The sequence below is a fragment of the Carassius carassius genome, chromosome 10, assembly GCF_963082965.1.
Source record: "Carassius carassius chromosome 10, fCarCar2.1, whole genome shotgun sequence".
Classification (NCBI taxonomy): domain Eukaryota; kingdom Metazoa; phylum Chordata; class Actinopteri; order Cypriniformes; family Cyprinidae; genus Carassius; species Carassius carassius.
In genome coordinates this window covers 30,411,309-30,427,687 of record NC_081764.1, presented here as the reverse complement: position 1 = coordinate 30,427,687, position 16,379 = coordinate 30,411,309, and the positions used below count along the sequence as shown (strand labels likewise).

The 16,379-nt window shown below is 38.6% G+C and overlaps 1 protein-coding gene across 1 annotated transcript in view; it reads left to right on the top strand.

The window, feature by feature from the left end:
• Window positions 1-15,534, top strand: part of LOC132152154 (receptor tyrosine-protein kinase erbB-3-like) — a 30,552-nt gene extending 15,018 nt beyond the window's left edge. Inside the window, 16 exon segments of the mRNA XM_059560894.1 lie at window positions 1,021-1,238; window positions 1,686-1,777; window positions 2,935-3,092; window positions 3,751-3,804; window positions 3,885-4,026; window positions 4,112-4,231; window positions 4,401-4,499; window positions 5,574-5,759; window positions 5,851-6,006; window positions 10,064-10,139; window positions 10,583-10,729; window positions 11,789-11,886; window positions 12,002-12,181; window positions 12,297-12,365; window positions 12,524-12,791; window positions 13,850-15,534. Coding sequence (XP_059416877.1) covers window positions 1,021-1,238; window positions 1,686-1,777; window positions 2,935-3,092; window positions 3,751-3,804; window positions 3,885-4,026; window positions 4,112-4,231; window positions 4,401-4,499; window positions 5,574-5,759; window positions 5,851-6,006; window positions 10,064-10,139; window positions 10,583-10,729; window positions 11,789-11,886; window positions 12,002-12,181; window positions 12,297-12,365; window positions 12,524-12,791; window positions 13,850-14,694 — 2,908 coding nt within the window. The 3' untranslated portion in view covers window positions 14,695-15,534.
• Window positions 15,535-16,379: the final 845 nt, after the last annotated feature.

The following is a 16,379-nucleotide window of genomic DNA, read 5'->3' as shown; positions in this document are numbered from 1 at the left end:
AACGGTTTGCATCTCCAATAAGCATTAATCCACAAATGACAAGCTGTCAACTTTTTTAATGGGTCGGAGTAATTCATTTACTCAAACAGTAGACTGACTGAACTGCTGTGAAGAGAAAACAAAAGACTGACTCGTTCTCGAGTCAAGAACCGTTTCTGTCAGAAGCGTCCGATTCGTGAAGCGAGGAGCTGATGATACTGCGCATGTGTGATTCAGCGTGAAGCAGACCAACACACAGAGCGTCTGAACTGAACTGATTCTTTTGGTGATTGAATCTGAACTGATTCTGTGCTAATGTTATGAGCGCGGGTAAACTGAAGGCTCGAATCAAGGGCAATCATCGCCAATGACGCCATTATACGTCGAGCGCAAAAGAACCGGTGAACCGTTTTCTTCAACCGGTTTATTGAATCGAACTGTCCGAAAGAACTACTGGTGATCCGAAAACCGATGCAACCGGTTCTTGACTCGTGAACGAGTCAATGTTTCGTTCATTATCTGGCTCGGCTCGGTGTTCATCTTCAGTTCTCTCTTCACAGCAGTTCAGTCAGTGTACTGTTTGAGTAAATGAATTACTACGGGATATTGGTTTGTTTAACTCAGAGGGAGTTTCAGCCACATTAAAAAAGTTAACAGCTTAAGTCATTTGTGAACTGTTTAAAACGATTCAGTTCGATTTGGTGAACTGGTTCAAGAAGATCCGGTTACATCGAATGATTCGTTCTAACTGACCCTCTGATGTCACATGGACTACTTTGATGATGTTTTTCTTATCTTTTTGGACATGGACAGTATACCGTACACACAGTTTCAATGGAGGGACTGAGAGCTCTCGGACAAAATCTAAAATATCTTAAACTGTGTTCTGAAGATGAACGGAGGTCTCACGGGTTTGGAACGACATGAGGGTGAATCATTAATGACATAATTTAAATTTTTGGGGGAACTAACAGTTTAAGAACAATGCAATTTCATTTGTCTTTTTTTTTTTAAATGACCTTTTCACATGTTATCTCTCAGAGGTTTCTCACTTTTGGTGATGAAGATTCCTACCTTGAAGTCCCTTGGTCTTCGCTCACTGAAGCGGATTGGTGACGGAGGCATCTACATCACAGGAAACAAACAGCTCTGCTATCATCACACTGTTAACTGGACACGTCTGTTCGGGAGTGGCCCTCGGGCCCAGCGCCGCCAGAAACCCCTCGACATCAAGGACAACCACCCACAAGAGCAATGCAGTGAGCACATATACTGTACTACCAAGATCTTTCAAATGGACTAGCTATGGGTTGTTATTGAGAAGTGGTTTTAAAGGGATAGTTCACCCCAAAATGAAAATTCTGTAATTTTGACTCACTTTACTCACTTAAACACAAAGGTAGATATTTTGAGTTTCAGTTCCCATTGATAAAAAATACAATGGAAGTGCTTGATGAGCTTCAAAAAACAAGCTTTTTTGATGAGCTTTTTTTGGGTGGACTGTCCTTTAATTCTGATAGTGCCATCAATTTAAAGACACAACTTCTCTTGAAGAGGGTTCTATGTTGCATATTACATGTTAAAAAAACATTTTAAAACTATTAAAGATAAAAACATATCATTATTCATTATTGCTGGTTAACAATTCATTATTGCTGTGTGTAGTTGAAGAAGGGCATGTGTGTGATCCCCTGTGCTCATCTGAGGGCTGCTGGGGTCCGGGACCTGATCAGTGTGTGTCTTGCAAGAACTATAGCAGGGGAGGAACATGTGTACCACAATGCAACTTCCTGTCAGGGTCAGTATAGGACAATGGCTGTGTCTCATTCTGCTCTCCAGTTCCAGATTATTATTATTATTATTATTATTATTTATTTTTATTTTTTTTATATGCATCTATATTGTAGCAGTGTATGATATGTACTTGTAACTAGGACACAAGTTTAATGTGTAAATTTGGTGCAATTAATTGTGTTGAAAATAACAAAACTTTTATATATATTAATATTTATATATATATATATATATATATATATATATATATATAAATGTGTGTGTGTGTGTGTGTGTGTGTGTACAGTTAACTGTTGTGCGTCATGAATGAATCCATGGTTTTTAATGAATCGAGTGAGCCAATGTTTCAGTAACTTATTCATAAAGTCAGTCACTTGCTTAATTTCTGAATTTAAATTAATCAGATAAATGAATGATTTAATGATTCATTCACTGAAACAGTGACTTGCCGCCACATACCGGCGGTTTTAGTGCCATAGTATATCATTTACAAAAAACATTTCATATTTCAATATTTATTATTATGTAATATTTTTAAAAAACATGAATATGCATTTATTATAATTATTTATTAAATGTTTACTATTTTTTGTAATGTTTGTAAGAAGCTCTTTTCATCTAGCTCTAATGATTTAATTTGGAATAGTAATTAACTGGCACATAATGTAATTGATTAGATAAATTATTAATACTATTTGTAATCTTTACAGTATGTTGACCGCTAGACATTTCCAGTGTATTCATATATTGAGCAGTCTGGAATGCATATGGAATGCACTGGAATGAATTTACAACTGAAATAGTGCTAAGAACTGCACTCCCAGGCAGTGAACAAGGGAGTGGACTGAGACACACCCAGTTTGTGTTTTTTAAATATGTATGCTGTAGAAAATGAAACAATATAGCGTATGATTTAGTACCATGAGAAATACAGAATATTTTCAGACCCCTGAATCATCTCTGTTGCTCTCTACAGCGAAAAACGTGAGTTTGCTGGAATTAAAAAAGAGTGTATGCCGTGTCATCAAGAGTGTGCCGTGCAGGACGGGACACACACCTGCAAAGGACCGGTAATCTATTGTTCTCTGAAAGAATATCATTCACTGTTTGCACGGATTGTTTGATTTATGAAATAATCTCTCTGTTTTATTCTTCTTGCAGGGTGCTAATGATTGTGCAGCCTGTGCACATTTGCAGGACGGGCCGTACTGTGTGTCCTCATGTCCAGAGGGGGTCCAGGGGGAGAATGGACTCATCATTTATAAGTTCTCCAATAGACAGCATAAATGCCAACCATGCCATGCCAACTGCACCCTAGGGTGAGAAAGCTCATATTTTTATGCACACTTTAGTTTTACTTATGGTTAGCACTTATTCAAAAGTTTTTACAAAACAAATCTGATTGCCTGTGGGGGATAAAATAAAATAAAAAAATACAGTAAATGAGGACCTCGGAACTCTATTTTTGAAATATTAATTTTTTATAAGTATAAGATGTAACGGCCTGTTTAATCCTTACAAACATAAATGAACACAACCATTCAGAAGTTTGAGTTTAATAAGATTTTATTAGAATCCCCCCAGCATGAATTTTCAGCATCATTACTTCAGTCTTTAGTGTCACATGATCCTTCAGAAATCATTCAAATATGCTGATCTGTTGCTCAGGAAATATTATTATCAATGTTAAAAACAGTTGTGCTTCTTAATAGTTTTGCAGATACTTTCTAAGCGTCAGTAGAAAGTAAAAAAAAACTGCATTTATTTGAAATAGAAATCTTCTGATTATTAAAATTATAAATGTCTTCATTCATCTTTGCTGTAAAGTATTCATTTGTTTCAAAGAATATTAAAAGTATGAATTTCTTTAAAAACTTTTGAACAGTAATGTATTTCAGTTGTAATGACAATGCATAATATTATTGAAATATTTTAGCAAATTAATAAAAGATGCATTTTGTATGTCTTCTGTCTCAGATGTTTGGGTCCAGGTCAGAATGAATGTGTGGATTCGCCCAGGAGAGAAGTTGTGTAAGTGTCTCCTCCTGCTGGTGTGATCAGTCACCTGCAGCTCCCTGTCTGTGTGTCTCATTGTGCATTTTGTGTTTCAGGTTGCCGGTGACAGCAATAGTGCTGAGTGTTATATCCTGTGTGCTGGTCGCTTTCTCAGTGTTTGTGCTGACCGTTCTTTATCGCAGAAGTGTTTCCATCCGCAGAAAACGTGCCATGAGGAGATATCTGCAGCGTGAGGAGGTGTGTGCAGACATATATTCAAAAATACATTCAGAAAATTGAATTCATTGCATTGAAGTTTTTTAAGGTTTAAAATGTGTTTTAGAGTTTCGAACCACTGGATCCAGGAGAAAAAGGCACTAAAGTTCATGCACGCATTCTGAGAGGGTCTGAACTACGAAAGATCAAATCTCTCGGCACTGGAGTGTTCGGCACTGTGCACAAGGTACTTACAAACTCTGATGTCATCACATGAGCTCATACTGAAACCTGACAATAGCTCATATCACTTACTGAAGCACTTCCTCCAGGTGTTCTCCTAATACACTGTTTTCTTTCTTTCTCTGATTCACTTATTCTGTTTCTTTATCCATATTTCATTTGTTTCTTCACAGGGACTTTGGATACCAGAGGGAGACACTGTAAAGATTCCAGTGGCTATCAAGACTATTCAAGACCGCACAGGACGACAGACCTTTCAGGAAATTACAGATGTAAGACACGCACACTGCACACACACACACACACACACACACACACACACACACACACACACACACACACACACATACATACAGATAGTGCTTATATACACTAATAATATTCAATATACATACTCTTTGTTTATTCAAAAGCTTTTCTAAAAATAATTCTGTTTGCCTGATGGGCGATAAATTAATAAATCACACAGATTTAGAGTAAATGAGGAGCTTGACAAATATTTTGATGAATACTGTTTTAATTAATGCTTTTATACTGCAAAGATCAAAGGTGACAGTAAACATATTTATAATGTCACTAAAGATTTCTATTTTAAATAAATTATGTTTATTGGAACTTTCTGTTCAGTTACATGGTTAGTTCACCCAAAAATGAAAATTAGCCCATAAATGACCTCAAGGCATCCTAGGTGTATATGACTTTGTTCTTTCAGACGAATTCAGTCAGAGTTATGAAAAATAGCCTTAATCTTTCAAGCTGTTGCAGTGCATCAGTCCAAAAGAATTGAAATAAAAAAGTGCACATCCATAATAAAAAAGTGTCTCACATGGCTCCAGGGGTGAACAAAGGCCTCCTGTAGCAAATTGATGCGTTTTTATAAGAAAAATATCTATATTCAAAGCGTAATAGTCACTTTAATGTAGCTTGCGCCAACAGTTAAATATTAAGCAGCACAATTATTTTAATAGAAATCTGTAAAATAATTTGTAATAATATTTCACAATATTGCTGTTTTTACTGTAGTTTTGATTAAATAAATGTAGCCTTGGTGAGCTAAAGAGACTTCTTTCAAAAAATTAAAAAATGTGTCCTGACGCCAAATTTTAAAATGTGATAATAAATGAACACAATTGCTGTTAGTTTCATTTCAGTTCAGTTCATTTCCTTTTTGTTTGTTCATAGCAGCTTTTAGAAGTTTTAAATTAGAAACTGTTGACTAATAATTTGTACAGCTCTGGCAGAATGTTAACCATTCATTAATACATTTACAAGACAACCAGATAAAAACATAAAAAAACCGCCAACATACAAAATGACATTCTGAATGACTTCTTTCTCTCTTGCAGCATATGTTGGCTATGGGGAGTCTGGACCACCCATACATAGTGCGGCTCTTAGGCATCTGTGCAGGGCCCAGTCTGCAGCTGGTGACTCAGCTCAGCCCCCAGGGGTCTTTGCTGGAGCACATCCGGCAGCGCAGAGAGAGCCTCAACCCTCAGAGACTGCTCAACTGGTGTGTGCAGATTGCCAAGGTGAGAGGGACATAAAGTGTGTTTTGTGGTAGTTGGATCATTTCAAGCCCACTTAAACAATTAAAGTCTTTCCTTGCTTGCTCCCTCCTAGGGTATGTACTATCTAGAGGAGCAGCGAATGGTCCACAGGAACCTGGCTGCCCGCAACATCCTGCTCAAGAGCGACTTTATTGTTCAAATAGCCGATTATGGCATCGCTGACCTCCTCTACCCTGATGACAAGAAATACTTCTTCAATGAAATTAAGGTAAAGCCGATTAAGTTCCACTATCAGTGGAAAGTTTTAAATAATAGAGATTTTTCAATGTTTTTGAAAGAAGTCTTTGCCTGATCAAAAATAGAGTAAAAAATGTAATATTCAGTGTCACAGAAATCATTCTAATGTGCTGATTTGCTGTTCGAAACATTTTTTTATTATCATCAATGTTGAAAACAGCTGTGCTTCTTCATAGTTTTGTGGATCTATGAAAAACTAATAAGTTTAGGGTAAGAAAGAATCTACTTTAATTCAACAAGATCACACTGAATTGATTGAAAGTGACAGAAAATCTCTGTTACGTATGTAACCACGGTTCCCTGAATAGGGAACGAGATGCTGCGGTGACGTCACCTTATGGGAACACCTCTCGTGTGAAGCCCTATACCATCCCGCCAATCCTATTGGCCAAATAGCGCTTGGCACTGCCCCACGCATGCGTACGCATCGTATACCTGAGTGCCGCGCGCTATTTCGCTCAGATTTCATGAACTGAAGAAGAACTCTATCAAGGTATGGAACGACCGGGACCGCAGCGTCTCGTTCCCTATTCAGGGAACCGTGGTTACATAAGTAACCAAGATGTTCCCTTTCATAGGTCACTTGGATGCTGCGGTGACGTCACCGTATGGGAACCCTATACCATAACGCCTGACGTACCTGATAGCTGGGATCCAAGGAAGCATCTGCTCAAGCGGAGAGAACCCGGGAGCCAGTAATCGTCCTCACATCCAGACTGTAAAACTTGATAAAAGTGCTCAGAGCGGACCATCCTGCCGCAGCCAGATATCATCCATAGAAGATCCACTGAGAAAAGCCTGTGAAGAAGCCACTGCTCTTGTGGAATGAGCTCTAACTCCTAAGGGCGAAGCGAGTCCGCGCGCCTCATAGGCTAAAGATATTGCCTCCACCAACCAATGGGACATGCATTGCTTTGTGACAACATGGCCTCTATTCTTGTGTCCGAAACAGACAAACAGCTGGTCAGACTCACGCCATGGGGCTGTTCGATCAACATAAGTCTTCAGCAATCTGACAGGGCAAAGACTCAGATCTTCTGACCCCGCCTCTGCAGGGAGTAAAGCCTCCAAGACCACTTGTTGAAAGTGAAAAGGGTTCAAAGCGAACTTAGGGACATAATTAGGCCTCGGTCGCAGCAATACTTTCACAGAGCCTGGTGCAAAATCCATGCACGAGGGCGAAACAGAAAAAAGCCTGTAAATCCGCAACTCTCTTGAGGGAGGATAAAGCCACAAGAAGAACTGTCTTTAAAGTCAGGATTTTATCCGGTATAACACCCATTGTGAAATGCCGGGCAAGCGTTCCCACGCGGACCGAAATAACGTTAGTGGTTTCAAGATTTCCGCCTTCTGCAACGTTTTCATACGCGTTAAAATCTCCAGGCACGAAAGGCTTGCGGCGTCCGTAAGCAGGGGAAGCGCATGCGTCAAAGTCGTTGCGTCTCGTTGTCTCGTCCCTCGGATTCTGAAGGCTGAAATGCGCAGAGTGTCTGAGGGAACGCTCGACATGGTAACTCGATCCAATGCTGCTCGAAGCACCCTTTGCGGCGAGACAGTCAATGTTTGAGCTTGGGGACTGCAGTGAGAGGGTTGGATGCGCAAAAACGGTCCAACAGCGCTCTCTAGTGGAGGGCATAGTCCCTGGCAAGCAGCGAGAATATCAGGAGCTGCTATTAGGGGCCCGAGAACGAGAGGCATTAGCCGTCGAGCTCAGGTCTAACCTCTTTCGCTGTCGCTGGCGAGCCAGTGGAAAAGCCTTAGGACCCCAATCCTTACGGGGGGGCGCAATAGGTGAAGGCTCTTCTCGTGAGGCAACTCGTTGGCGGTGAGAGGAGGTTGAGCGAGAACACGCGGGAGCCTACTGCTGTTCAATCTCCCTGGGCCTGCGAGGAATCAGCTGGCGGAAGGCGGCTGATTGCTGAAATTTATCCACCACCGAAGTGACCACCTCTCCAAACAAACCGTCCTTAGAAACATGAACGTCCATGAGAAAAGATTTGTCCTTTTCTTTGATGTCGGTGAGATTAAGCCAGAGGTGGCGCTCAACCTTAATCAATCCAGCCATAGAACGGCCCACTGCTTGAGCAGTATGTTTGGTAGCGCGTAGCGCCAAATCCATTGCTCGCCGCAGCTCTTTCACAGCCTCGGGTGTGATACCCTCCCCCTCGTCGAGTTCCTTTAAGAGCTCCGCTTGGTAGGCCTGGAGGACCGCCAGTGGAGCGAAGGATGTAGGATTTCCCGACGAGGCTGGACGTGACTCGACACGCCTTAGTTCCATGCCGTGGCCGAATTAGGCGCGAGATGTTCAGCGAGAGTCTCTTCCACCAGAGGCATCGCTGCATAGCCATGGTTCGCCATGTCAGAAATGGTGGCGAAATCCGCAGCCGCAGCGTTAGTAATGCGCGCCGAGTAAAGTTGTTTCCAGGACCTCGAAACTTCCTGGTGGAGGTCCGGGAAAAAAGGCAAGGGCCTTCGGTGCTGCATAGGTGTACGACTAGTTAGAAAACGGTCATCCAGCTTAGATGAAGGTTGGGCCTCGGCCTTCTCAACCTCCCAATCCAGTCCCAGTTTACCCACCGCGCGAGAAAACACGCTTCTCCTATCCACTAGGAGGGAGAGGGCTGCAAGCGTCAGCCGCGAAGTCCTCAGACCCCGAGGCCGCGGTGGATAAGATGTCGTCGTCTTATCTTCCACAACCGAAGGAGATAGCATCATATGCCTCCGAGGTGGGCTGTAAATCCTCATTTGAGAAAACGACGGGTTCGACAAAGCTCGCTTCTTTCACTAGGGTAGGGGAGAGCGAGCGACGTAGAGAAAACTCCAGCACAGCGCTGTCCTCATTATCCATGTCGCACATGTCTCCCCAAGCCATCGGTGAGGTGAGATGAAAATGGGAGCAGGCAGTGGACCAAAGCAATTTGAGGCAAAGCAGGGAAAACTCGAGATGTTTAAAACTTTTTTTGTTGTTGTTGCTCCGTTTGCATTTGTATTGTTTTACTACTTACACAATTAGTTTAACTATATATCATTATATTATTTACAATACACATATTTCAATTATATTTTATGGGGGGACAACCCTCAGATAGGGGGGGTCCGGACCCCCCCGACCCCCCCGCGATTTCCGCCTATGGGTTAGACGCGGGGGCAACCTTAGAAAATACTTCTACCCTCGAGCGCAGTACTCTAAGCCGCAGGCCATCACAATGGGGGCAAGAAGAAAGGCCACTAAGCGCTGCCTGTGCGTGATGTAAGCCCAAGCACACTACGCACCTTTCATGAGAGTCTCCCTTCGTGATGAACCTGGTACACGGTTCCTTACACTTCTGAAAATTCATCGCAGAGGAGTTAACACTGCTCGGAGAAAACCGCAGAGAACGCGAGATGATTCCTAGGGCACAGATGATTCGCTTTCCTGAAGGAAATGAAATCTGAGCGAAATAGCGCGCGGCACTCAAGTATACGATGCGTACGCATGCGTGTGGCAGTGCCAAGCGCTATTTGGCCAATAGGATTGGCGGGATGGTATAGGGCTTCAGACATTCGTCACACCGAGAGGTGTTCCCATACGGTGACGTCACCGCAGCATCGAAGTGACCTATGAAAGGGAAACATAATTATAACTTTACAAAATATTGGTAACATTTCTGTTTTAAATAAATCCTGTTCTTAAGAACTTTCTGTTCATTAAAGAATCCAGAATTTTTTTTTTTTTTTTTTGAGCAAATCAGCATATTAGAATGTTACACTGAAGACTGGAGTAATAATCACAGGAATATATTACATTTTAAAGTGTATCAGAATAGTTATTTTAAAGTTATTATAAAGTTATTATTATTGTTATTTTAAATTGTGATGATATTTAACAATATTGCTGTTTTTACAGTGCTTTAATAAAAAAAAGTGACCTTCCAAAACAATTAAAAAAAAAAAAATCCAAAATGCTAATGTATATGTACTATATTCAAAGCAGTTCCTCAACCAGTAACTGTGCCTCTGACATTTTTTCTAATGTTTGCAATTTCTAGACACCAATTAAGTGGATGGCCCTCGAAAGCATCTTGTTTCGTAGATACACACACCAGAGTGATGTATGGAGTTATGGTGAGTCCATGTGTTGCATGGTAAAGTGTAACTATAAAACTACGGAGCCCCGCACATGACATGCAAGAAAAAATAAATAAATAGTGCACACTATTTACTAATTCGTTCCCTCAATGTACTAAAACGTGCACACGATTACTATTGCGTACCCTCGATTTACCTTTTACGTTCCCTCGATTTGCTAAATCGTGCGCACGATTTAGCAAATCGAGGGAACGAATTAGTAAATCGTGCGCACAATTTATAAATCGAGTGAACAAAATAGTAAATCGAGGGAATGCTTTAGTAATCGTGTGCACGTTTTAGTACATTGAGGGAACAAATTAGTAAATCGTGCACACGATTTAGCCTAATATTTATTCCTGCATGTCATGTGCGGGGCTCCGTAACAAAACACTGCACTCTGGAGCTGATGATTCAATTAGAGGTCACTCTATCTGTAGGTGTGACTGTCTGGGAAATGATGTCATATGGGGCGGAGCCATACTCTGCTATGCGACCACAAGAAGTACCCGATCTGTTAGAGAAAGGGGAACGTCTCTCTCAACCTCAGATCTGCACCATTGATGTCTACATGGTCATGGTCAAATGTGAGTCCAGTCTTCTTATAGCCCATAATGCAATGTGGCAGTGATCCTGTGCTTCTGACCTTGATGAGCCCATCATCATTCTTACAGAGAATAGCATGAAAAATTTGTAAATTAAAATTTGGGATGCACAATATATAGGTACCATATCTGATATTTATCTGCAGAGTTTTGATATTTATTTTTATTTTCATTTTATTTTGATCAGTTTTGTTTTGTGCTTTTTTTAAATATTGTTTGTTTTATATATATAGATATATAGATATAGCTTCAATACATTTTTAAATTTCTGTTTGAATAATTTTAGTACTTTAACTGTTAACTGTCACCGGGCCCATTGGTGGGCCCCCTACATTTACTTCACTATATTACAATTAAATCCTAATCTAATCATGACAAACTATATATCGTTGGAAAGGTCTAAGACTCCTAAATAGATATTTTACCAATCTTTTTTGTAAATATTATGTAGGAAAAGTAATCGATTAATTCATGGCAAGAGGGCACCTCAAAAATCTACATTATAACAGGAGTTCTGACCTTTGTCAAAAAATATCTTCTTTGTTGCCTTTTTCTCTATCACACTTTAGAAATCATCAGAAATTATATATTTCTTGAAAACTTAAAATCTCAAAATTCATCCTTTGAAACCCATTTATAAATGTTTAAGTTAAGTTTAAATATAAGTTAAAATTTAAAACTGAATATTTATTAAATATATTTTAAATAAATAATTTAGAAATACAATTTATTAAAAATATTTTTCTTTTGGTATTAGTTAACAATAACAATATGCTTGTGCATGCTTTAAAAACATGAATAACTTAACAAATACTGTTAAATGTAGTATGTAGCAAATCTTGAGATGAATATTAATTTTTCAGACATTATACACATTGTAAAGTACATTATAATGTTGAGATGCCTAAATTCACTTTAAGCATTTATTATTCATTTTCACGTGTAACATATTATTTAATTTAGTTTTTTTATTTATTTGACAAAAAAATTAATTATATACATATATATATATATATATATATTCATCACTTATTTTAACAGGTTGGATGATTGATGAAAATGTTCGGCCAACTTTCAAGGAGCTAGCCAATGAGTTCACCCGAATGGCCAGAGACCCGTCTCGATATCTCGTCATCACAGTATGTCAAACTAACAGAGTACTTCATAATTTCCTTCATTGTATCTTGCCTGTCACGGTCAAACTGGATCTGTTTTGACTGTTGACTGTTGTTGATTGATGTTCCGCCACTAAAGGAGGAGCCCAGAGCCCCTGACCCGGCCTCAGATGAGTCCCATCAGAGAGGAACTGAGATGGTCATTCTAGGGGTGGCGCTGGAGGACCACGAGGATGAAGTCTTGGAAGATACGACAGACATGCCACGCTATATAACAACAGCCAGAAGTTTCTCTAGATTGCGTATAGATTCTCATCGGGTTCGTTTTATAATATTGCATAATTAATATGTGGTTTGAAAATAGACAAATGTACACCATTCACTACTCTGTGAATAATGAATTAATTAGCAACATATCTTTTTGATACTTCCAGTCAAGTTTGACTCCATCCAATATTGCTGGATATCTTCCAATGACCCCTGGTCTGGAGAGCTCAGTACAGGTGAGCTGTCAGTCATCTCTAAAGCTCATTTCAGTGTGTTAGGCCATCCATATTTAAAACTACATTGGAGAAGTAATGCACATAAGACATATATTTAAGAGCATATTGCTTAATATATACCTTATAATCTCTATATTGTCTTCCTCATATTGCTGTAGACGGGATGGGCATCTCGGGCCCGTCTCGACTCTGGATGCACTGTTTCTGAGAGCTCGGAGGGACGGGGAACTGCGGTGGAAATAGAGATGAATGAGGACATGTCTTCGGTTGGCAGCATGAGGAGGGTCAAACATCGTGAGGACAGCGCTTATATGTCACAGCGGGAAAGCCTTTTAGGACCTCCGGAAACAACCTCCACAGGGACTCCAGGAGAAGAAGACCAAAATGAATATGTGTTGCCTGGGTTTGGTGAAAGTCCAGAGAAAGGTGAGGTTAAGCAAATTAGAGCAGCACGTGTGTGATAACTTTATGCAAAATGTTGAACCTCAGAAGGTACTGCGATGCAAGAATGAAAAATCTGTGAAAGCCTGTTTCTGCCTTCATAGTAAAATTATGAGATCAGATTTAAAATAATACATTAATTTACATTGTGAGATATAAAATCTCATTCTGAGATATATATTTACAATTATGACATACACTACTGGTCTAAATATGAAATAGTTAAGATTTTTAAAACATTTTTGAGAGACGTCTCTCATGCTCACCAAGGCTGAATTTACTTCAAATATAAAAAACTGTTATATTGTGAAATTTTATTAAATTTTAAAATTATTTTTATCTATTTTAATATATTATAAAATTCTGGTTTGATGCTTAAACATTTTTTTATTATTATCTCTGTTAAAAAAGGATTGAATTTTTTTTTTAAGGAAACTAATACACTGCCATTCAAAAATGTGTCCAAATATATATACAGGTCCTTCTCTTAGCATATTTTGATGAAGTTCATTACTTTCCATAATGTAATGATAAAAATTAAACTTTCATATATTTAAGATTCATTGCGCACCAACTGAAATATTTCAGGTCTTTTATTGTTTTAATACTGATGATTTTGGCATACAGCTCATGAAAACCCAAAATTCCTATCTCAAAATATATATATATATATATATATATATATATATATATATATTTTTTTTTTTTTTTTTTAATGTATATATCTATTTATTATATTATATATTTATAGATTTTTAAATTATTTTATATTTAAAATTCCATTTTAAAATATATTAAAATAGAAAAAAAATCTTCTAAATTGTAATAATATTTCACTACACTACTGTTTCTCCTGTAATTATGATAAAAAAATACAGCCTTTGCGAACATTTAGAGGCTTATTTCAAAAACTTAAAAAATCTTGAGAAAAACATCAATGACATCAAATTAGAAAATCTAAGAATGTTGCAGACGCAATCAATAATTGTATTTTATCACCTTCCATAAGTATGAGTACCTAACATTTCATTTATTTGATTTAGACACTCTTCTGTTCACATCATCACGTGCAAAACGTTCTCAAAGAAGAATCTCAAGAGGTCATTCTGGAGACTTTTTGGAGGCCCACAGTGTTGCGGGTGAAGAATACGAGTATATGAACAATCCGACCCTCTCTCTCGGGCATATACCAGGACAGCTTAAATATTACAATCAGCGATTGCCACGCAACCGCAGCGCCTCCTTCAACCCCGCCGGCTTTTACAACAATCACAAATCTCTAGGGTCCAGCAGCAGGCGCAGTAAGAGATCATCGATCGAGGGCTCAGAAAGTAGCGGAGGTCTCTCCCAGTCCTCGACTGACCAAAGGAGTCACAGCGATGGTGATTTCCTCTCCAGTGAAACAGAATACAACGATGGCGATCTGGATCTCCAGGGGGTTCAGTACGAGTACATGGACATCCGTGGTAGTGCAGGACCACCATCCAACATGGTGCTCAAAGTTCACCTCCCAAGACCGGTTTCCCATCCTCCTCTCAGAAGATCGCCACAAGACGATGAAGACGAATATGTGGAGGAAGACTATCAGTACACTAATCACCAGCCTCGGCTGAGGAACTCTCTCAGGGTTCAGGGGTTAATGCAAGGGGAAGGAAAGGAATATGAATATGAGGATATGGACTCATTGGCTGCAGGTGGAGCACCGGCAGCTGAATACCAGAATCTGGACGGAGAAGATGAGGAGAGTGATGGGCTGACGGACGAACACCGGAACCTGGACCCGGGAAAGTATTTAAAAGTACATGCAGGGATGGAACATAAAGCTTTTGATAACCCTGACTATTGGCACAGCAGGTCGTTTCACAAAGCCAATGCTGTCCGCACATAGAAATGGAGAATAGCTTGAAGGAACTTGATGCAAATGAATAAATGCAAGTTGAACTTTCTTCAGTGACCAGCGTTCAGGATATTATTCAATAATGCACTTCTTACTGGAATAAATCCAGAGAAAAACTGAGGCAATCTTGACAAAATAAATGTATTTTGATCTAAAATGTATTCTTGGTGTAAAAAAAAATGTGGCATTATGGTTAAAATACATTGAAACAAGAGCAGCTTTGTTCTTTTTTACTATGGTGGAGGTACCAGAATGACCAGATTCATGAGCTACACATTGAATGGGAAGATATTTACATCTGGATGTGTATGTATGTGTGTGGTTACTTAAAATGTTCGTGCTAAGTTTGTGTAACTCATCAAGAGAAGCCATAAGTTTGCTGTTGTGAGTGTTCATCTTAAATATCTGTTATTTAGTGTGTTCATGAAGTTCCCAGTTCAGTCAGCAGCTGTTACTGCCACACCACTCTGCATCTGCTCAGATTGCACTCAAATTATTTCACAATTTAAGTATCATTTTCGAAATAACTCATTTCGAAATATCTAATATGAGGTATTTACATTTGGAGTCAGTTGAATAGCATATTGATTGAATTTGGGTAAAGTCATTTTTGATGTCTTTGAGGTGTTTGTTGTCCATGCCTTCTGAACAAATAATGAAGTACTTGTATTATGTTTCAAATGAAATGGCCAGTAAACAAGCTTTTATAACAAACTGTAGTTTTGTACACATATCAAACTAAAGTATTTTCTCCACTTTGTAAGTTTGAAATTATATTTTGGTTTTATCGTACACTTTCAATAAAATATTTCTATGTAAAGCTGAACTAAACTTTTAAAACCTTTAGGTTCCCTCATACTCACCTTTTTCTTCTGCTTTGTGTGTGTGTGTGTCTCAATATATATATTAGGAAGCTATAAATAAGAACTAACAAGTTCTTATTTCTTTAGGGTTCCCGTAAAATAGTCTAATTCAGACTGAATGGACAATTTAATCTTATTGTTCATAATTTAACGTATTTAATAATTAAATATGTAATATGGCATTTCAATTTTTTTTTTCAATTCTTTCAAGCAGCTGTGCCCTAAAACTATAAGGCCTAGTTTCACAGGATAAGGCCATAGTTCAATTAGGACATTTAAGTATTTTTTATAAACATGCCTTAGAAAAAAAGCAAGCCACACACACACACACATATATATATATATATATATATATATATATATATATATATATATATATATTACAGAGCTAAACAACCTTATTGGAATAATGAATTAAATGAGCTATGGTTGAAGTTGCGTTCTGCAGAGAGAATATTTCTTAAATGTGGTTCTGGGGAACCTTAAAGGAGGAGGGCCTTGCATAGTGAATTCATACAATGCCAGACTAATTTTGATAGAAAGCTTAGGTTCTTCAAAAGAAGGTATAAAAGAGGCCAAGCCCTCAAATTAGAACAGTTACAAACTGGTAATCCTCAACAATTCTGGAGGGAAATACATAAGTTAGTCCCAAAAAAGAAAACATTAATACCCATGGAGGTTTTATTGGAAAGTGGTGGATCTTCTTCTGAATTTGGTCAAATATTAAAAAAGTGGGAAAAAGATTACAGTGAATTATATGGTTATAGTAGTTCAACTTTATTTGATGATCATTTCTTAGAAGAAATTTGTAAA